The sequence below is a fragment of the Harmonia axyridis genome, chromosome 4 (genome assembly GCF_914767665.1).
Source record: "Harmonia axyridis chromosome 4, icHarAxyr1.1, whole genome shotgun sequence".
NCBI lineage: Eukaryota > Metazoa > Arthropoda > Insecta > Coleoptera > Coccinellidae > Harmonia > Harmonia axyridis.
In genome coordinates, this window is record NC_059504.1 from 17,599,031 (window position 1) to 17,622,743 (window position 23,713).

Genomic DNA, 23,713 nt, shown 5'->3' on the forward strand with positions numbered 1-23,713 from the left:
CAAATTTAACACAATTTTCTTCGCGTTTTTTTTTTTGCTTAAGTTTAATCGGCTGGTCACGGAATTCAACAGACCATCGCCACTGATAAAAACCAATTTTATCATGATTTGCTTTGTTAATTCTATGGAATGCAATTTTTTTCACATTTTCATTTCAGTTTTTTTAAATTATCACTCAAACTTGTTTATTTGGTAAAAATATGAATACAAACCGATTCTAAATTCGGTTTGTTTGAATGTTTTTGCCTTTAATAAACAAGTTTGAGTAATAAAAAATTCTGATAAAATTTGAGGAACGAGTAGTAATTTAGGAGAATATTTTTTCCAAAAATTCAAATATTCAATTTTATCTTGGGTGATGACATTAAATCGGTTTGTGTTCATTTTCCAATAAACTTCGAAGCACTGTAGGCATTCAATAATGACAAAATCAGAGTTAAATTTTTCCGTTTCGATGTGAACGAGGTATTATCGATGATGAAGCAGTTTTATTCATCAAATGTTTTTGAAAGCTGGAAAATTTTCGGAAATGGCAGCAACAACAATTCTTTGACTAATAAATTCGGTAACACCCAGTTGCAGTTCATTAAATTTTAATATCATTAAAATTTCAATTCTTTAGTAGAATAAGCGTATTGGCTACCTGCAGCGTTTGATGGAGGAACTTTCTTAAATTCGTCACCCTTTCTAAGTTAAGTCACTGCAAAATGCGGGTAATTCATTTTTGGTGTCAATAGGGGAAGCTAAATCAAATAATGTTAATGAGGACTGAACAGCTTAATCAATCACCTCCTAAATTATTAATAAACTATTATGAGAGTGGACTCAAACTCAATGCACTCAATATTGAAACCGAAAGAGTATTATGCTTGTAGAAGAATCCAGAAAAAGAATTAATCAGAAATTAATAATTAAGTCTAAAAATAAACACATCGATCGTGGATGTTCTTTAATTTGTTGACTTGTTGTTATAATATCTTCACCAAACTCCCTGTATATTGTTCTAATCACAAGACTAGATAAGAATTCCCTAGTCCAAACAGAGTAAAGATCTCGGTAAAGATACGTAGTCCTAATCACAGTAAATCACAGATTAAAGTTCCCTAATCTAATCAGAGGGTGTGGAGAAACAAACGAAAATGACAACATTTTCGGATAAGAAAAAAATTCTATGAACATGGGATCGTAAAAAATTAATTTTCGTTATACAGTGTGCTTAAGTTGAATTTTTTTCAAGTTTTTTTCTCATAGCACATTCCCTTCTGAACTTGAATTAGGCGTAGATATTCGATTCCAATTCAAAGTGTTCATCATTTGATATACTAATTTTGAATAGAAATCTATAAGGTGCTTTTTTTTCTGAAACAGTGCTTGCTTTTTCCAGAACATTTTTTTGGGAAAAATGAAAAAAAAACTTTGGTCCCGTACTATACTTTTTGGTATCTGCTACCGATTTCGGAAAAAAAATCAAACAATTCTTTAGTTATCCTCAGGAAAGGTGAAATTATAAAGAGCCACTTAGTGAACTGTGATGAACAAACTTATTTTAAGTTTTGGACCCAATTGTAGCATAGATTAATAAATATTCCATAAACTGGTTTAATCATCACAACAAGTGAGATTACAGGAAATACCCTGTATCGGCTGTATTCCAAAAAGAAACCGTTTGTGGGCCCATGTTAATAGGTCTTTTATTATGCAAGGAATCTCTCATTTCGCTTTGTACCTCCAGGAAAACCCTGTAGATACAGGGTGTTCTGATTTGTTTCCGACAAACTGAAATGGGTGATAGACCAAATCATTTTAAGCAAAAAAGTTCCTATGAACATGGGTCCGGAAATGCTTCGTTTCCAAGATACAGGGTGTTAAAGTTGAAAAAATAATTCGCGTTTTCTTTAATATGTTTTGACTTCTTCGCAATCCTTTCATGGAATTATTCCTATTCAAATATTTAATTTAAATTCATTTTGAAAATTTCTAAGGCGAAATGCATGCGGATTTTCTATTGCCCACTAATAAGTAGAAGTGGTATGCTATGTAATTGTTGTTTTTATGTGTTCTGAATATTTTGTTTCCTGAAATATTGAGTTGTTGGGATGCTTTACGAATACTGAGTTTTTATTTTCTTCGAAGGTCTGTAAAATCCTATTTCTCTGTAGATGATTTCTTCTTTGTATGCTTCGTTCGGGCCTTTGGTAACCAAAACCATTTTCTTGTATTTGTTGATAAGCTATTAACTTAGTTAACTATAATTATAATTAATGACATCTGAATCTGACATGATTATTCTGGTTTTCCATGGCAATCACAATAGATTTAAAATGGGTATACACAATGACAGATTTAAAGTGTGTTAGGTTTAGATGTCATTAATTATAATTATAGTTAACTAAGTTGATAGCTTATCAACAAATACAGAAAAATGGTATTGGTTACCAAAAGCCCGAACGAAGCATACAAATAAGAAATCATCTACAGAGAAATAGGATTTTACAGACCTTCGAAGAAAATAAAAAACTCAGTATTCGTAAAGCATCCCAACAACTCAATATTTCAGGAAACAGAATATTCAGAACACTTAAAAACAACAATTACATAGCATACCACTTCTACTTATTAGTGGGCAATAGAAAATCCGCATGCATGTCGCCTTAGAAATTTTCAAAATAAATTTAAATTAAATATTTTAATAGGAATAATTTCATGAAAGGATTTCGAAGCAGTCAAACATATTAAAGAAAACGTGAATTAGTTTTTCAACTTCAACACCCTGTATCTCGGAAACGAAGCATTTCCGGACCAATGTTCATATGAACTTTTTTGCTTAAAATGATGTGATATTTCACCCATTTCATTTTGTCGGAAACAAATCAGAACACCCTGTATATTGTCCTCATCACAGTAGATCACAGACTAGAGTTTCTCATCTAAAGAGAGCACAGATACATTGTCCTAATTACAGTAGATCACAGACTAGTGTTTTTCCATCTGAACAGAGCACAGATACATTGTCCTGATCACAATAGACCACAGACTATAATTCCTCATTCTTCGAATTAAGTCCTATACTTTCCTAAGGTCGATTTTACTAATCAAGAACGCGGAAATTAGTATTCCGTCCACTCAACTTGGCGCCAATTTTTGAAACAGTTTCCTTGACCCATATCCAAACGGGGTTCACTTTAGCAATCGTATCATTTTACTGCGACCTTTGGGTTGTGCCATACGTTGACAAAAACCCAGGTACCTCTGCCTGTTTTAAACGTGTACGGAATACAATTTAAATCATTCAGCACGTGGTTCCGTCCTCTGGAATACCCCTTTGCTGGCGCGGTCAACCCAGCTCGTCAACGTTATGATGGGCATCGTAAGAGTGAAAAATGGCGTTGAGACTTGTAATAGAGGATTATCCTTAGAAGGATGAAGTGCTGATGTTGAGTGATGATTATGCGTTTTTCTAGCGGTCACTGTTTTAATACGCCATTAATTTGCATTAGATTCGGGAGGCATGAGGTGTTTGTAACGGGGCCCTCTTTTCTGTTTTGGTCTCGGGTTTGATTCCGAGTTAACTAGTATAAGAGGCATTTTTTTGGGATGAAAAAAATTGTTGTTCTATGATTTCGACATTTGCACTGGCAAAATGCATTTTAAACAATCCTGAACTACTTTGATTTCGTTTATGCATGTCTCTGGGTCCGTATGTACAGAGTGTCACTCGAAACTCACTGAAAACATCTCGAGACCTAAAAGACTTGAAGAAACAATCTTCAAGGACCCCCGATCTCTTTTTTCGAAATAATAAGATATCAGAAAGCAGATCATAAATATCTTGATTCGTTCTCAAGGTACAGGACGTTTCTGAACAATGACCGTTTTATAGATTTCTGAAAAATGACCGTTTCATAGATTTCGCTATAACTTGGTTCCTATTTAAGATATTCGAAAAAATCTAAAATAATTTTTTCAGAAATTTTTATGATTTATATGATCACAACAGATCATAGAGATCAATTACCGTTTCAGAGATATAGGGGAGAGTTGGTATTTTTTGAATAGGACTCCCTATATTTTTCAACGCAGTTTTTTAGCCGGATTTTTCGAAAAGCATTCCGTTATCGGTTTGTCCAAAATGTCATCAGTTTCAAAGATATTGAGTTTTTCGAGATTTAATTAATTTTGTGTCTATTGTATAAATGTATAAAGTGTACCATTGGATCATTCCAACACTCCTTCACATCTTTAAAATGGAAATTAATTTCTATGATCTGCTATAATTACGTATGACTGAAAAAAATTATTGCAATAAAAAGTTTTTGAATTTCTCGAATATATCGAAAAGAAACCAAGATATAGCGAAATATTTAAAATATTATTTTTTAAACAACGCCTTGTAACTCTAGATTCTAGAACGAAGCAAAATATTTACTAATCGAAGTCTGATCTCTTATAATTTCGAAAAAAGAAAAAGGGACTTAGAAGATTTTTTCTCTAAGTCTTATCTCGAGAGGGCAGATGCTTCCACTGAGAAATTGGGACAACCTGCACAATTATTATCTGATTTTGATCGAATTCGTTGTGAGTATTCAGTTTGGGCTGCCCATGTCATGTGATTTCAGCTTACCAGATAAAGATTGCAAGCATTGTAGGTTCTGTACGAGTCTTAGTTAATAGAGGTTTGTGTTGTTCATGCGTAAATTTGAACTATTAATTCATCAAAATTCTGGGCACAGTTGGACTAATTTACATACAAATGTCCTACGACTCCTTTTTTACTTATTACTGTCACATAAATGTCGACAGAATTTTGACCAATACTAGCTACACTCAGGATCAGTAACAAATGATTAGACCTCCAGATTTTTTTGTAACTTTGTAAATGTCTTTCACTTATTGCAAACATACTCTTCATTTTGCTTTTTCAAATGAGATCGTAATTTTATAACACTCACTCAATAAGTCCCGTGCCTAGCATCCAAATGACATATGTACGACTGTTAGAATCAAGCTCCAAAAGATGCCTGTCAAAATTTTGTAACAAAGAGTTAATCTGCATCGAGAGATCGAAGGTCAAGTGTCGTTGCATTTGATGTTGTTTGAAAAATGATCAAAAACGAGTTTCGTGTTTGCTCCTTGTCACAAAACGATGAAAACTGTCGCCAAATTGAACGAATTATGCTTCCAACTACTTGAACTGACCCTCAGTGATTACTGATTTTTTGCAGACCACAAACTTCATTCAAGATTACTATTTGAGGAAATTATTTGTTCTGCTACTCTCTAGTAACTTTTTTCATTTAAACTTGGAGTTAACAAAACCAAGTCTATTTCCTTCTAAACCCCGCTCAAATATGCAAAAAAAACAACCCCAGCTTTCTTCCTTACGCTCGACAAATCCAACGGTTAACGAAGTACATCCTTCTTCAATTAAGGTAAGATTGACCCCTCCATTAAAATAAATTTACTATAACATTATAGCACGGTCGTTTTAATTTATAATGTAAGGAGTTGGCAAAAAAGCATCAGAAGGACAGGTAAACAAATTTAGTAGGCAGGTCGACAGGCATTCAAATTGTAATTTAGGATGTGTGTAACACTTTTTAGCGAACCTTAAATCATGTAAGTGTCCAATGTCCGGCAAGGGTTGGAAAGACCACCCCTGGGCTGACCACCACAGGTAACGTGCGCCTCACCTATGACCCTTAAGGGTTTCTCTTTCTTGGGTTGATGCAACGAGGAAATAAGGCTCTTCCTTACGGTAATTTATTTCCTCTTGGATGGCTGCATTATTGCTTTACTTGCAGTTGCTGTAGTTGGTATTCCTGATGTGGGAAAAGGAGTGCTGGGAGTATTGTATTGTTTTTGGAACTTACCGTTAATTCATTGTTCTTGAATCCTTGAATATTTGGCTGTCTTGTAGTCAGTGATATATTTGAATCCTTTTAAAAGGAAGGTTTCTCCGTTTTCCATCTGCTGTATTATGAGAAGGTTTCGGGGAGGGTCTTATAGGTGGTCACTAATTCAACAAGAGGACTAAGACTTATTCATTTCTAGTTGACAAATCTCAACTATATGTATGTTTTTCAAACCGAAATAAGTAGAACAAAAATGAAAAAGTACTGCGGTGAAGTCAGGAGCGTTGCCAGTATTTTGAAATAGGTACGTATTACTGAAATTTCATCACAGTAGGTACCTACGCATTAAAATGCAATATTTTATATTAAATCCATCATTTTATTGAAATTCACAAAAATTTTTTATCTTCCGGTCATGAACTAGATACACCAAAAATTGTTTTTTTTGTGTTTTATTATGGGTAAAAATGGAAGTTATTAAAAATTATGTATATTTATCAATAATTAACAACTTTTATATGGCATCTTTTTTATCTGGACTGCTGGTTAACCTTGTGTGAGATATTTGCAAATAATGTTCAAAAAAATTGTGGCCTTTGACCCTTGATTTTAATAGTCGCTGACACCCTAAAATAATATGTAGAATTTTGAGACAATTTTTAGGATATCCCAATACTACAAGTTCATACGTTTCCATTGCTAGAGGCACCTCAAATTCCGAGATTAGTACTTGCTTTTCACCAAGAGATGAATGGACTATTGTTTTTTTTATGTACCAAGCTTCAAAAAATGCGTGTAAAAATTTTAAAACATTGAGTTAAGTCTTGATCGAGATATTGAAGATTACGTGATGCTACATTTGATGTTATTTGAAAAATCGATAAAAACGAATTTTGAGAATTGACAATACTCCTTGCCACAAATGAAAATCATGGTCAAATTGAAAGGATTGTGCTTCTAATTGGCCAGCTTACTCTCCAAATCTGACCTCCAGTGATTATTGGCTTTTGGCAGTCCTCACAAGAATGCTCCAGGGAAAGAAATTTGGCTCTTATGAAAGCAAAGACGAATCTTTCTACAGAAAAGTTATTGAAGAGTTAGAGGAGTGTTTGAGTACATGTATGACCCTTGAAGGTGACTTTATTAAAGCATTTAGTCGAATTTTCAAGAAAACATGGGTTAAACAAGTATTAGCCGAATTTTGGGAAATTCATTTCATATATAGGGTGTTTCATAATATATGCGCAAGACTTCACTCAATACTTCCCAAAAAAATCCAGCAAAACCACATGTTCTCTTAAGAATTGGACTAGAACTAACTCTCTAAGATGTAACATTTTATTGTACAGAAAACAGCTTTCGTGAGCAATCATAATCATAATAAGCTATGTGCGGAATGTTTTTTTTAAGTATTAATTGGTGAAAGTTTTGAAGGGATAGCGGGATGTTTTTCTCTCCAACTTCTACGATAATGAAAAAACACCGTGTTTGAGACTCCCATTTGAACCGCCAATGTTTCCTTCAAAAAAAATGTAGGTACTCTTTTATGTTGAAAAACATGATCTTTACTGATAATCTTTTTTTAAACGACAAAAACTACAGGTTGACAATTTAAAATCATTTTCTGAAGAACCGAAAGCTGTATGATAAAAGATACCGGAAATATTCGCAAAAAACAATTTTTTTTTTAATTTTCAACATCCTGTAGCTTAGAGAGGGTGAGTTAACAGAAACTTGTTTTCATATTTTTGGACGAGCTATCACATCCTTAAGTCCTGCGCATATATTATGAAACACCCTGAAGAGTTCATATACTCACAACATTTCAGTCAAATCTGAAATTATATTGATATTATTTCAATTATTGCCAGAAAAAAAATTTCATGTGGGTATAACTCCGAAACCTTTTTACGAATTTCATCCACAAACAAACTTTACCGAGATATTCGGGTCACGAACCTAGTCACAAAATTTCAGGTCTAATTTCGTTCGAGAGTAAAAGTGTTCACGGCCGGGCGGAAAGAATTAACTTTGAGCACGAATCCTCAATCATTGAATCAAACCTAATCTTTCAAAACAATCTTTTGTTCAAAATTTGCAAATTATAAACATTCTTGTGTTGTTCTTTTTGCATTTTTTTTTCATTTCGTCAAAATGCCTGTATTCTTTCAATTTTGGCCTTCCATCGACTCGATGGAAGGACTCGAAACTTGAAATTTCCGGATAGGTGCAGATCTTGAATGTCACTGCTAAGTTTGTTAATTGGCAAAATCCCACCGCTCAAAAGTTCCTGACTTCCTTTTATCATTTTTTGTTCATTTTTGATCAGATAAGACCAGGAATTAAATTCACTCCTCTCCTAGAAGAGCGCCTAGTTTTGATCGAAGTGAGCTTGGAAGATGAGGGCTAAAATTCGAATAATCTCCCCTCAGATCAGATGCCATTATTACACACACAGTATATAGATCACTGGTGTCGAATAGCCATAGAGGGGATGCGGAGGAAAGCAGAGACGGATTTCTACAATAGCTCAAAGAATCTCACAATGGGACCCTTAAGGTTCTCAGGATGTCAGTTGGGCGCATCCATCATCCACGGACACAATGCACCCTGTTGCACCCCACAACAAATAATCGATATTTATGTCGCTTTCTAAGATTTTTTTAATTGCAACATCGATGAAGATTTCTCTCGGTTGATTGAACATGATCCGTCTTGTATAGATGCTTTCAAAGGTATTACTATTGTAATTTTAAATTAGTTGTATACGAATTCGAAAAAAAATGAACGCTACAATATTTTTCATTTTTTTGAAGAGATAAAAAAAGTATCACGAAATCATATATTGTTTTTCATCTGTTATATTTGAGGAAAGCATGTTCATCAATTGACGATTGTAAAACTGTTCCTTTCTATATCTTCGTCAATCTTAGGTACATCAAAGAATTAGGAATTTAGAATCGTTTATGAAAAGGTCGAGATTGGAATGATACGTAGAAACATATTTCAAAAATCATATTATACATACGATTATTTCTATGGAAATATTTGGTTGTTTGCTAAAAATCATATTATAATATTCTACTTAAGTTGTAGTAACCACACTCTTATAATGTCTTTAATTCACAATGATATTATGAATATAACATAATTATTCATGATGGCTAATAAATTTTATAACTGGGTATCACCTATGAAGTTCTTCCTAAACATCGAGGCCAAATTCAGAATCAAACTGTGGAAAACTATAATCATGGAGCACCATCTATGAACTTTTTATTGAACACATATCTAGTTGAGACATTCATTCATAGATAGCGCTATCATAATCAGACAAGAAAACTATAGTTATTTTCGCGCTACATCTATTGATATTCACTTGAATTTTATCGATTTCAATATAGAAAACTATAATTGAAAAATATTTTTAAGGAAAACCCAGGATACTTGAACAAAATTTTCAGAAAAAACATATTTTTAGACTCAATAAAAATTATAATGATGAAATCTTTCAATTCAACTTAATTAATCTGTTTCAAGAGCAGTGTGACATCACCGGCCGATGTGGTTGTTGTGAATATCTCTCTTTTTCGTTATTTGTTAGTGTTCCAGACTGTTCTATATAAACTTGATGGTATTTGTTGATAGTAATTGCTTATCAACAAGGAATGATATTATTTACCATAACTTTTACATTTCCGATTGTAGTGACACCTACCATCTCCATCACTATGGATAAGGTAACATAAAGTCAAGATGGAAAGATTATACCAGGAAAGGACTGGGATATCGTTCGAGAAACTATCCAAATATATTGTGCACTATGTGAAAAACCTTATTAAAACTTGAGAGGCCGGATGTATTATACCGGGCTGGACAATTCATAATATATTGTGAGAAATCACCTCCTGAAGTTTGTAAAAGTACTTCTGAATCACCCTGTATAAGTCTGAAAGTCTAAATCATAAAGAAATAATTCATTGATATTTCTTAAAATGTATTCAATAACGATACTTTTTAAGGATGAATAATAAAGATTCATCAAACTGCGGGTAGAAAAATAAATTGAAATAAAATTAATAAGAATTATTATTATTTATTGTTATAGTGCTTACTTGTTAACAATTAGTTAATAGAAATAGAAGACAGTATACATTTAAGTTAAAGCACCTAGGGAAATGAAAACCAAATTTCTTGGTGCTCAAAAGACCAATGAATATATTTTCACAACATTTATCATAGATTTGTGCGAGAAATTAAAATATAACTCCATAATTCAAAAATACAATTGCACAGAACTGAAAATCATATTCATATTGAAAATAAGGGAAGGGGGAAAACTATTTCCAAAGTAAGAATTTTTATAGTGTATTCTTACAAGTTTCTAACAATTCTAAAGTTACTAAATCGTATAAAACATACAAAATTGTATGACACAATGGCATAATAAGAGATCTTGTACATCAATATAAAAAATGTTATCATTGATCATAATAAAAGTACACTTACTTCTCAATAATTATGAGCTGTTCATCCTAACAGCGTACGCTTGGAACATTTTTAAACTATATACACAAATATATTACATGACAGAAAATTACAAGAAAAAAATAAATAAACTGACTTCAACCCTGTATCATCAAAAATGAGTAACTGATAGGGCAACCTTTATATAAAATTTATAAACCACACAAAATCAGCTACGTCTATTACTAAATTTCATATCTAACTATTAAGCACCATAAATGTTTGACATTTTTCAATAATTTATTTTACCAACAAAATAACCAGCTAGTCGATTAAATTATATTCATTCTTTAATTATGCAATAAATGATCTTTCATAATTCAATTTAGATTTAATCTTCTACTAAATGGCACATTAATATTTAAAATCACATTGCTTGTTTAGATGAACTTTTTACAATGCTTCTGATTTTGAAAATTTAGTATATGTATCGTGGTATTTAGTTTCGTTTATCAATTTTTGAATATTTTCTATATTTTTTACATTCGACACTGGTATTCGACAAGAGTAGAATAACATCATAAGTTGAGACTATCATGTATGCTATTCTTGCGAAATGTCTTAAAAGCTGGTAAAATACCGAGATATGAATGTAACTTTTATTCCTCAGAGTTCAATGACTGAACTTGATTGTTGAAGTGCAGCAATATCAATTTAACTTTATTCAAAACTAGACTATATTTTGAATAATATTCATGGGAAAACAAGTTTTCTTCAAGAATTCCGGAGGATGCAAGTTATCGAAATTTTCACAATTCGAATACGAAGTGAGTTAAATCAAAATTTCACCCACTGTACCAAGTGTATATCGAAAAAAAAATTCAAAATATGAAATTTCCAAAATTGATAATTTTTCAAAAATCAACGGTTATGATAACTCTTCAACACAATGGAAAAGTTATGAAGGCTACCGATGAAGAATTATTCAATTTTAGGTATGGAAACTGTATTCAAGTTTGAATTTTTAACGAGTGATATATTTCAACTTGGCAGCTAAACTTTACTGTCAATTTTGACACTCCTTGCTGTGTATATTCTTGATTGTAAATAAACTTAAATCCCTTAAAATTTGAAGATGGACATGAAAAATTGAATATTTTTTGCTTTTCGACATGTACAAGTTACCACATTCAAAATCCCGTGAACAGTTTATAAAAAATGAGATATAATTGCTAAAAATTTCAACTAGTGTCAGTTGCGACTTCTAAAATTTCCACTATTATGTAACAACTTTCATACACATACTAAGTTTTCAGTTCACATCAAAGCACAGCATCAATGCATTTTTGAAGTACTCAAATGTGTTGTCTCACTACGTTTTGGGGGAGGTGGTGGGGGCCTTTTAGACCTGCCATAATCACATGATGACCTAATGTCACTATTCCTATGGATGGGGCTAGTTGCGTATTCAACTACGGATTCAGGATTGTCCCTATATACATTCTCATAAACGTTATTTGGTCCATAATGTTCTTTAACCCAATTGGAAACATTGTGCTCTTTATAGTCAGGAAGCAGTGCCGGGGGATCCCTAAAGCCCAACACCTCATGTGGGGTTGTTGCAGGTTCCAACTTGCATTTCTGCGCAACCTGCCACTTTTTCCTCATAACCCTTTGGAGATCCTTTAAAAAATCATGTGGAGGATCTGCTAACTTTTTCGGGCTAGACAATTTGGTAGAATCAGATCTTTTCGGTGGTTGTGGTCTTTTTGGTAACGGAGGTACTTCTTGAGGAGTTAAATTGAAACTAATCTTCTTATTGCTCTTCTTAGGACTCGACGGCTCTTGGAACGCCACTTTCCTCTGCAGATGAGGAGAATTTCTGACTTGGTTTTCGTAAATGGAATTTCCCGAAGAACCAGAACTACTTGAAGCTATACTATTCGAAGAAATTTGTCTAGGTAAGGAAGACTGCCTTAGTGAAGATCTAAGTCCGTTGTTGTTGTTAAAACAAGAGTTTGGCAGGGTATTATTCTGCCTGCTACCGTATTGTGGAGGGTTTACATAAGATGGAGGTTGAGGGATATTATTCGAACCATAAATTGGCTCTGTGCCGTTTCTGTCATGGTTCTGAGCTTGAATTTGACTATTTTGAACGGTGTGGGTGGGACTTAAAATACCAGGCGGGTTCAACTGCGTGGGCGTGCTGCAGTTGGAACCAGAGTTTGAAATGGGCGGGCTGAAGCAAGGCGTGTTCAGTCTGGAGTGTGTTGGAGTTACATCTGGCGACATTTGTGTTGGTGTTCGATTCGGACTCAAGACGTTCGTGGGCGTCGATGCTGAACTGCTGCTTTCTTTCCTGCGCTTGATAGTGCCGTTGTCTTCTCCGGGCGGAGGGGGAAGTGACATAAGTGATAATTGACTTCCTGTCAGTTCTGAACCGGTCATTGGAGGGAGTTCGTTCGGGTTTGGCGGTGGAGGTAAACTATCCAGGGACAGATTTGAGTTGTACACTTCCGGCGGTGGAGGGGGTAGCTGGTATGAAGGAGAATCGCTGATCACATCTTCCGTTGCTTCGGGAGGCGGTGGTGGTGGCAGTGAAATTATTGAATCAGTCTGTAAAGAAGAATTGAGGTTAAAAATCTATCTTGGAAGGGCTAAATTCAAAAATGGTGATGTGGTCATACTCTCCAATGCCATCTGTGCTTACACGTACGGAAATGCAACTTGCTAGATGATTTTGAAATCTCTCAGAGTGATAAGCTTCTACCCAAGAACTGGGAAGAACACATCAAGATGTGAATCAACTGAATCCTAACCAAACTCTTGGACAAAATGCCAACTACATTTGATTTCTTAAGGTGGTCATTCGTACGGGTCATAGTTTGACATCAACTCCACCATATGGTGGACGTTGGATCATGATCAGATAGGGGCACATAGGCAAAGGCATAGGAGTATGTGGGCCTAAATTACGTATATCCTTGCCAATGATCTATAACCCTCTATTTTGCAGGTAGAAACTCTAGTTGTCTGCATAATATGTGGTCAAGAGTATCCCAAAGAGACACACCGTGACCTGACTGTCCGTTTTACAACAATATGGGTGAGCAAAATAGCTATTCCTCTTGGAAAGAAGACAAAGAATCTGTACATATTCTCCTTATGAATTGTGACGCATGGAAGGTAGAGAAGTGTATGTAAGATCTTTCGTAAGTGAAAATCTTACTTACCAAGATCTTAGGAAATAACATGCTAGATCATTATTTTCTTAATTTAAACTTTAAAGACTTGGCGCGAACCAAGAAGTGGAACTTCGAACCAATCTAAGGGTCAACATGCTTTTCAGAAAAGCTTACACACTTGCCAAAAAGTAGACGAAATGCCTTTCATTGGCTCAGAAACTTTGGTATGGGTAAATGTACCTACAAGAAAGAATTTTAGGAGAAGGAAAAAACCAAAAAAAAACAATCTGGCGGAATCTTCCTGGGTTGGATCACCCCAAAAGGTTCTTCGAAGCTTTAATACTGCAAGATCTAAGAAGTATCTGGATCTTAGCAGGAATAAGCTATACCCTCCTTACTGCATTCCTTACAGGGCATTGCCGCCTCAGGAGTCAGGAAGCACCTCATGAGAACGAGTCTAGTAGAAAACGACGAGTGCAAATTATGCAGGGAGGACAAGAGACTTGTAAAAATGAGAAAGTAACCTTCTTGAAGCCATTCTTGTTCATTAGAACACTGGAACTGGAGGGCGAGCTGAATACTACGATGGCGAGAACATCTGTGATGCAGGACACAATAGAGTAATAGACCATAAGGTCACGGTGCAATGAAACCCCTCTTGAATTCAATTCTAACCTAATGGATGGCACAAAAGACCGTGAGGTCGAGGGGTCACAGGGATATTATTATTCTTAAAATATTCACTCACCATTGAAGAAGGTATCTCCATTGCAGGCGACATAGGGCTCACCGGACTCCTCACAGACACCTCACTTGGTGACCTATCTTCAAAAGAAGAATTTCTTTCTCCAAAGGGTGAAGCCCTCTCTCTCACAGGTGTACCGCACAGAGGTGTTGAGTTGCCGCTGCTTCTTCCTCCCATGGATTCCATTGATCCTCTAGATTTGTAGGAGAGTTGCCTTTTGAGTGTTCCAGAATTGGAGGATTCTTCGGAATTGTTAGATTTCCTTCGACTATGCCTTCGGGTGAGTGTTCCTGTGTTGGTGTAGGTGTGGTTCGGTGAAGAGACACAAGTTGAATCTGATTCGTCCCTAGTCTCGCCTACTTCCTTCAGTTGTCTAGTCATATTGGTCAGTGGTAGGTTCGGTTTCATGGAAGGTTTTCTTTTGATTGTGCCTGCAAGTTAATTTTGAATAAGTTTTATGTTTATACATACTACAAGTGGATTATTTATGCGAATGTAGCTGAAATTTATGAGAAGATCTTTTTCTTCAATTGCAGATAACTTTCAATAAATACCCCAGACGAAAAGTTTGGAAAGTTGTTAAAAGAAAAGAATGTTAATATAGCAAATAATTTGATTCCATGATATAAAATAAGACATCAGCAGTATCATCAAAAGGGTGAATATTTGTATTGTATTTGGAAAGATATAATACGGAATTTTCAAACTGAGATAAAAAATCAATACTTTGTGACAATTTCAACAAAAAATTAATAAAACTATACCTGATCTGAACGGACAAAGGGACTTCAATGAAACTACAGATTAATTGAAATGAACTGCTATAAATTAAGTTTGAATAGAGTTAAAGGTTACTTGGAACCTATTCAATGTCTAATTTCATAACGATGTTCTCTTGAACCCTAACGCAAATGTTCAAACTAAATTAGTACTCTTACCCATTGGAAATTCAGAATCGAATGCGTTTTCACAGCTTGATGGTGCCCCATCGCTCATACAACCACTAGAACTGGAACTGCTAGCTCTACTATGTCTCCCTGAACTGATTTCACTTGGAGCTGAATAAGTTTCACTTTGTGTGCCATAGCCAGCTTCACTGCTTTGGTACCTTGAAAAAAAAATGAAAAGATTTACTCTACAAACTTCAATAGTTTATTTTCAAAATTTTCCAGAACGTTATACATACATAAATTTGAAAAAAAATGCTATTAATATAAAAAAAAAAAATTAGGAGAACTACTGGATTAGGCGAACTTTAGTAGATGTGGTGTAGTGAAATATTCATAAACTCACCCTTGGGTTGGGGTTGTAACATTAGATGGTACCGCTATCGAACTGACCGAACAACTTCTTGCATGTGCCAGCTGGTCTAAATCTTCTTGTGCTAATTCTTCCATCAGGCTTCTGTAGTTGTCCATCAGCTGTTTTCCGTATTTGGCAATCCTCATTCCAATCATCCATGCCTCAAGGGATTGCTGGTCTTCCGCGCAAAGATATTTGATATACTTCGACGATTTTGGTTCTTGCAATCTTGGGTGCTTGATAGCGAAACAGTAGTCAGAAGGTGCTTTGTATTTTTTCTTCCAACCTAGGCCATAGTACATCTGAAAAACATGATTCGTTCATAACAAAACCCCACGAAATACACAGAAATTATAGAGTAGTATAGTAGTTGTCAAGCTCGCTTTTATAATGTCTTGAATGAGATTAATTTTTGCTAAAATTTAGATTTTATATTTGGAAGATATTACATTTGCTTCAAAAACCTTTATTTTCGAATATTTCAAAAAACAAACATATTTAAATCAGATTACGTTCATTTTATACTTAAATATTACTAAAGACAACCTGCAGAGGAGATGAAAGAATCGCACTTAGTTGTAGCATTAAATGGTAAACAAAAGTTGCTTTTTCGATTTTAGAAACAGAATATATTCTAATAAGACAAAAAAACTATGAACTCCTCACTTAATGGAATCAAGAAGTAAGATTTTATGTCATATACCACTAGTTTGTTTCAGAACAACCAAATGAACATGCTATTAAGGTTATTTCAATAATCATATATTATCTGAATCAATTCAAAGACATTCATAATTAAATACTGTAATAAATCGATTCATTTATGCTAATACACCTTGGTATCTGTCGACAATGTTCTATAAAAAGTGTAAAACCTTGTGAATTGAAGAAAAATATGAAGGATTATAAGGTAATAAACTAACTACTTGAGTAATTATATTTTTGTTGCCTTGGGTACAATATCACGCTCAAAGAACAATTTATATGAAATGGAAACTTGATGATTTTCCTCAGTAGAATAACTACGAAAGTATTACTTCAAATTCAAGACAAATAGTTCCGTACCTGATTGTTGTCGAAATTGGCCAAGCAGATGAGATCCTTAGCAGATCTGACTTTTTCCTTTGGATAATAATACAATCCAGAGGCTCTAAGTACGAAGTGGTATTTCTTCCACCCTTTCTTGGATTCTGCCTTCAAGTACAATGGTCCTTCGACTTCTGGTATCACAATGGAGGTGGGCGAGAAAAAATCCTCCAACAACATATTTCTTGAGTGTTCATCGAATTCTATATTATCCCGGCGATCGGTAGAAGTTAACAGAAACCTTTCTGGATGGGTGAAGAGTTTGATTTTATCCATTCTCTCTGAGAAATAGACCTTATTTTTCGATTCTCTGGTCCACATCATGAGATTGTCCACGAGGAGTTCGTGGTCTTCGTAAACCCTTTCTGAAAAGTGAAAGGGAAGGTTAAGAAATGAAAATTATGTTATTATAACTTTAATTTTATGGAATTTGATAATTACCCATATAGAGGTCCGGTAAGTTCTCTACTATGGCCCACTTGGGGTCCATTGGTACGTGATTTTTATCAGCTAGCAACCTGGTGACGTAAGAACACAACATCTTCTCGTCTACAAGAAGGGACTTTGCGGAACCATCAACTGTGAAAACTTTCACAAACAGTTTCTGGATGTTGGCTTCTTTGATTTTCTCCATTGCCATCCTGATCTTTTCTGCTTTGATCCTTGTTGCGTCATCCTGAGCACATTATAATTATTAGAATTTTTTTCTTCAAATTTGTTGGCATTGTATTATACATATATTTATTCAGGTGAATGTGCATATGAAAAATATAGAAAAAAGAATTACGAAAAAACTTCGAAAAAAATGAAAGAAATACATAAAAAAAAACTTAAAAGGAACAAGACTTTATATAGCTATAGCAAAAACTATGTGAATAAAATTTAAAAATATCTTTTAGAATATAAATAAATGAAAAATAAATAAACATGAAAATATAATACAAAAACAGTAAACACCAATAAATAGGTTGATGATAAAATATAACATGATTTGAATTATGACAGAAATTTTATTTTTTTTTTGGGTGACAAACAGAAAAAAAGATCTAGAAGTGTATTTAACATGTTATGAACTCACTTGTGATTGTAAAAGTAAAGATTGTGGTTTGTTGCCAGCACTACCGCCACTGCTGGCCGATGATTCGCTGGACAGCATGGACACAGTATCACTGAAGGCAGAATCATTGTCGGGCGATTCTGTGCGAACAGAGTCAGTCTTTAAAATCAAGTCACCGTCACCACCCTGGTCTATTTTGAGCCTAGGGCCCTCCGACGATGTCCTGTTGTGAGCTCTGGACTGATGGAACTTTTGAGCATCTATAGCAAAAAAAATATATATATTAATTGTTTATTTTATTTCACTTCACCAGAGACATAAAAAATTTAAGAAAAATATTGGAAAAGAAACACCCTATATTTTCGTTGTTATTGATTCAATCGAGTTGAAATTTTGCATGTTCATATAGAATAACCATTTTGAGATTCGTGTTGGATTGCGTGTGAATAGCATGACTAGAACCATAAAAATTTCAAGAAGTATATCGAAAAACAAAAACCTGATATTTTATTGACAACAGATCTGACCGAGTTGAAATTTTGCGTTAATATATAAAATAGCAATTTCAAACTGCGTGCAAAATTTCGAGCGGATCACATAATCAAAAAAATAGAAAATAGACTATAGGAAATTTAACCAGAAGACGGAAAATAAGCATTGAAGTGAACTTTGCTTTAGTCCCAGACCCCAGTTGCTAGCTTGACCTTGGAGGAGTCAGGTAACGACTACCTTCCCGATCTTGGCTGAAATTTTTTGACACAAAATTTGATATTAAGAGGGAGATTCTTTCTGGAAACTGTATTGATTGTCTGGCAAAAATTGAGAAATAATATGAGAGATCGACGTAGAATTCTTGATAGGCCAACATCTGTTAATATCACTAATTATAAAATAATAAAACCCCACATTCATTTAAGAGATTGCTTCATCTGTGGTCCATAAAAACCTCAGTGGACAAAGTACATTCAACCATGCGACCATCAAGGAAAACGATTGACACGAATCCTAAACACATTTGCAGGCCTCCGATGACCATGAGACAAACATCGTATCAAAATTCACCGCAAAAAAGTATAGTTTTATCTTGTGCAACAGATACTATCGAGACGATCTCACGCAATGACAATCCAGAATTCAATATCAAACATGTCCGATAATATCATATTTCATGAGAATTCCACGTTGTATGCTGTATCGGATTCCTATGTAGTAATTTCGCTTTTGCAACTTGCAAGTGAACAAGAATACTTCATTATAGGCGCCAACATGGTGCAGGATCTTGAAAGAAAGCATTATCGATATGACCCCCTTCATTTTATCGGTAATGAGAAACGTTTCACGACCCGATATATCGGCAATTATCGATGTTTTTATGATCGACAAGGTGAAAATGGTCCATTTAATCGATTTCAAGACTGATCGGGCGTGATTTCTTCGTGCCGGTTTTGTTCTGAAGATAATGTAGGCTTGATTCTTATAAGAACAACTTTGTTGGAAGGATTCTTCTCATTTTTGTTTTGTTAGGTCAATTTGTTTTGTTGTAGTTTTTATTACCTATAACTTATTATTTTGTATTATTATTTATTATTATCATTTTATCCAGTCAACGTTACAAATATGTTGTCTACAGCTCGTCCTCCAGTAAGAGGGTTCTAATGAACTACAGTATCTGATCTTGGATGGCTTCAAGGTGGTTTCTTCCTCACTTATTGAAATCTCTTGTCAAAAGTTTTTTTGCGTTGACTAGCGATGGCGAGGCTTTCGGTCACCAGGTGATCTGGGGTCTTCTCCTCCTTCCTACAGAATCTGCACTCGTCGTTTTCTGCTTGACTCTTTCCATGAGGTGCTTCCTGAGTCAATGTCCTGTAAGGAATCCAGTGAGGAGGTGTAGCAAATTATTGCTAAGATCCAGATACTACTCACATCTCACAGTATTAAAGTTTCGAACAAACTTTTTGGAATGATCCAACCCTGGAAAATTCCACCAGATTGGTTCTCTTTCGGGTTTTTCCTTCTCCTGAAACTTTTAGGTACCTCTTCCTATACTACAAAAAGATTCTGCTAATGAAAGGAGTTTGTGCTCCATTTCCAACAAGTATACTGGCCTCTTCATTTCCCTCAAATCCTGTGTGACCGGGAATCCAGACTAAACAGGATGAGTTTTTTTCGGCACTCCTATACCTTCTTAGAACCGATGATAGAAGCTCAAAGCTTTGATTACAGCTTGACTGTCAGAATGTATTGATATAGTACATTTCTGTCAGGTTCATTCAACACATCTTTCGTTTGCAATTATCTCTGAATGAAGGACAGATTCTTGGGCAGCGGCATAACAACAGTGAGCAATTGGTGCCAGCCCCAAATAATCCAGCACCAGTCTTCGTTGTTGTTTTCGAACCATCTATGTACCATTTGATGATGTATTTTCTTTGAGAACTGGGATTATGGAATCCCTTTCCCAATATTGTGTTCTACTTAGCATCGTAGTGAAGGTTTTCTCGAATTTTTAAGAGGTATATAATGGCATCATTGTGTATTATTTTTTTAAATTTCTTAAGAACGCTTCAATATCGTTCAGAAATTGTTGAATTGCCTCATCAAAATTATTGCTCATTTCTGAAAACTAAGAGAAATTCAAGAAGAATTCATAGACGACATTATTCAGTTCGTTCACAAATGAACATTGAATTTAATGAAACAATTTAAAAATTTCGAAACTGTTGAAGCTTGTATCTCACCATGATCAAATGGCATTACCTATTGAATACGAATGACATAAGAAATATTAAAAAAGTTATAAACAGTTTTTCCATTATAACCAATTTAAATTGTATTGGAAAACTTTATAAAAACAGATTCAAAAAGTTCTTATTCATTTTTCTATATTCTAAAGCATCTATGAAGAAAAACTAATTGGAAATCCCCTTATCTGAGAGAATATAAAAAAAATTTTTTAAGCGAACATTTCCCGTGACCCATCACTGAATATAGACCAATAAAATTATCTCTTCACCTCCCATCTCTTTGATCCCTCCAAATCCAATACCGTGCCAACCTTGAAATTCGATAAACTCCGACCGAATTACCGTCAGAAATAATAAAGGCATCCTTTGATCGCTCACCTGAATATCGCTTACTGTCTCTGGCCTGTCCAATTTCCCTTTCGCATTCGTTCTCCAGGGCATTGAGCTCCCCCAGGATGGCGTCCAGGTCCACGTCTTGCGAGTCCTCAAGATTCGCCATGGAGAACCTGTAACTGTCTATCCTGGGGGCAGCTATTTCGGAGTTCAGAGGTCGCAGCTGGTTTCCTGAGTTCGTGGGGTCCAGGCCCTGGAAAGAAGAAGAAAATTAAGTCTATGTTCTCTGTGGAGTAAACACAGAACGGTTTTTAAAAATAGTGTCAATGAGTTTTAAAAAGTGCCTCATAATATGACAAAATTATAAGGTTTTACATTTGTAAATATAAAGAAATTGTACAACTAGATGTACATTTTGTTGGTCTATTTTTTTTACTTAGTGGTAATTATAAGTAGCGGAACACATTCTTTGTGCTTTCCTACTGGTCAAAATGCAAACTTTTACGATAAATAAAATAAAACGAAGTAATTTCCACTATGTTATTTAATTGTTAGCAACAATTGTTTCGCCACACTGTGGCTTCATCAGGCTACATTTCTGAACTGATCAGTTCAGAAATGTAGCCTGATGAAGCCACAGTGTGGCGAAACAATTGTTGCTAACAATTAAATAACATAGTGGAAATTACTTCGTTTTATTTTATTTATAATGAATTTCCCCCAAGTAAGGACCGAATCCATTAAACTTTTACGATAATTTATTTATTGTAGTTATTCTAATTTTGATGTTATCGTTGAATGAAACTGTTCCTCAACATGGCATATTAATACATTGGTCGACTATAAAGTTCAAAATGCCCAATAGCATTCTTATATCATGATATAACCTAACATACTTTTATAAATTTCACCCAAGACATTGACGCTCGACTTCTTCATTGAGAAACAAGCATAATTCCATAAATACCACATGGAGATACAAAAAGTCGAGGTAGTCGGTAATAAAGCGATAAAATAAAAATATTTTATAGGCCCTAAGATGTGTGGGAAGCCACACAGTTGAACGAACCTTTGACATAGACCTTAGAATTCGAACTATTTGAAGAAAGAATGAACACTATTTCGATAAAAGAAGGGACTGCAATCTCTACTGAAGGCAAAAGCACATGTGTGTGTTGCCACGTCACTTAAGGCAAATCAATGTCCCATACCGAGGATACCTATTTTTCATATATTTAGTTAATACTCGATCAAACTTATCCAATGTATACTGTCCTCATTGTTTTCCTATAAAAAATTCATGTCTCATAGGCATAGCTAAGGTATCTTTCGTTTCTATTGATTTTTTTCATGTTTTACTTTATAAATTATAAAATACTGAAATTGTGCTTGACCTATTCAAATGTGTAGGCATAGCATGTTCCAGGGTTATTTCTGGCACAATATTAAGACAAAAAAGGTTCGCAGTCTTAGTTTCAGAACTTAAATCCTTTTTGATGAAGTCATATATGAACTATGAAGAAGATTATGTTTAATTGTCTTGAAAATACGTACTTAAGAACATCAAATTTCTGGAAGACACTTCAGAGTAATATATATGTTTATTATGGAAGACACCAAATTTATTGAATGAACTCCAAATTTTTTTTTTTATTCTAATCTATCCTATCCTCCTATAGAAATAGGGGTAAATCACAGAGTAATAAACATAGATAGAGGAAGTATATGCAATTTTCACATGTTCCCAACATGGTTAGATTATGTTGTCGGATTGTGATATAATTTCAAATCCACAATTTTACTAGATCATTATGAATGTATATTATAATGAATGAAATATATTTATTTTAGTGATTCCAGATTAAATATACAAAATTGAATATTTGGAATCCGATATTTTTCCTAACTGTCGAATTTATAATAAGCAGAATATTTATTATTTTCTGTATCTATCTGCTGAAATCTAAGATTTGGCAAGTTTTGCTCTCCTAGTGTCATCGGTTGTTTCACGTCGTTTGGAGCGCTTGAAGTTTGTTTTCTGAATTTTTGATATAGTTAGGTATTTATCTCAATATATTTTCAGTTAATATGAAACGTTGATTCACAATCGGACATAAAAAGTGCGTACTTTGTGGAGAAACTCGCGAATTGAGTGAACTATCGTATCACTGATATGTTGTCATTTCCACACGCTTCATGTCAAATTTGATAGTTCATGTTGGGGACAAAATTTGCTTATTAAAAATGACATTTGCTCCCTCTATCTCTGTGTATTACTCTGAGGGGTGAATAAACCTTACATTACCCATGTATTTTCCGACCCTGACCATTTTTTGGAAGAATTTTCACCAGTTCGTAGAGTTTGAAAAGCTATAACAATGTCTCGAAGGTCATTTTGATATCTTTTGTAGTTTCCAAGATATCAAGCAATTTTTTTTTTCTGAATTAGATTTTTCTAACATATTCAACAATTTCGAATGCCACTAATGTAATAGAAGAGGGCGCAGTATTTTCTTTGCGGGATTTGACTCATTAGCTAACACTGCTTCCCCATTCCATCTTAGAATTCTTTCGAAGAATTGCTTAAATCTTACATTGTTAACTTCCACATACTCAAATATTACAATTCCACCTCAAATATTCGAAGCAGAATACCAAATTTTGCGATTTTTGAATTACATGGCGTGGCGTTGAACAAATATTGACGTGGCATGACGACACACAGGTGTGACCCCCGCTTAAACCCCTTCATCGGTCCAAGTCACGCCAATTTGACAAACGACAGCGCTGGAAAGAAAACTAAATGAAGAGTTGCTGTCCTCAAACGACCACCTTGATTTCCCGAGCTTCTAATGGACCTTCCCTTCCTCTAAATTGAATCTAGATGTCAACCCACCCGGAACAACACCCCCAACCATAGCGTGACACTGAGAAATACTCGT

The 23,713-nt window shown here is 34.5% G+C and overlaps 1 protein-coding gene and 1 long non-coding RNA gene across 6 annotated transcripts in view; one reads left to right on the plus strand and one right to left on the minus strand.

Annotated features, from left to right (window-relative positions):
- Positions 1-9,310: 9,310 nt before the first annotated feature.
- On the plus strand, positions 9,311-10,192 carry LOC123678824. Its single transcript, XR_006747306.1, has 2 exons — positions 9,311-9,486; positions 9,561-10,192. It is a non-coding gene; the product is annotated as an uncharacterized LOC123678824 (long non-coding RNA).
- LOC123678819 (ras-associated and pleckstrin homology domains-containing protein 1) overlaps positions 9,929-23,713 on the minus strand; it is a 384,693-nt gene continuing 370,908 nt past the window's right edge. For all 5 annotated transcript variants that reach the window (XM_045616056.1, XM_045616055.1, XM_045616054.1 and 2 more), the window contains 8 exons: positions 20,817-21,024; positions 17,716-17,954; positions 17,079-17,313; positions 16,617-17,002; positions 15,543-15,853; positions 15,188-15,357; positions 14,253-14,680; positions 9,929-12,935 (listed from right to left, as the gene is read on the minus strand). In XM_045616056.1, coding sequence (XP_045472012.1) covers positions 11,655-12,935; positions 14,253-14,680; positions 15,188-15,357; positions 15,543-15,853; positions 16,617-17,002; positions 17,079-17,313; positions 17,716-17,954; positions 20,817-21,024 — 3,258 coding nt within the window. In that variant the 3' untranslated portion in view covers positions 9,929-11,654. The remainder of the gene's footprint in view (positions 12,936-14,252; positions 14,681-15,187; positions 15,358-15,542; positions 15,854-16,616; positions 17,003-17,078; positions 17,314-17,715; positions 17,955-20,816; positions 21,025-23,713) is intronic.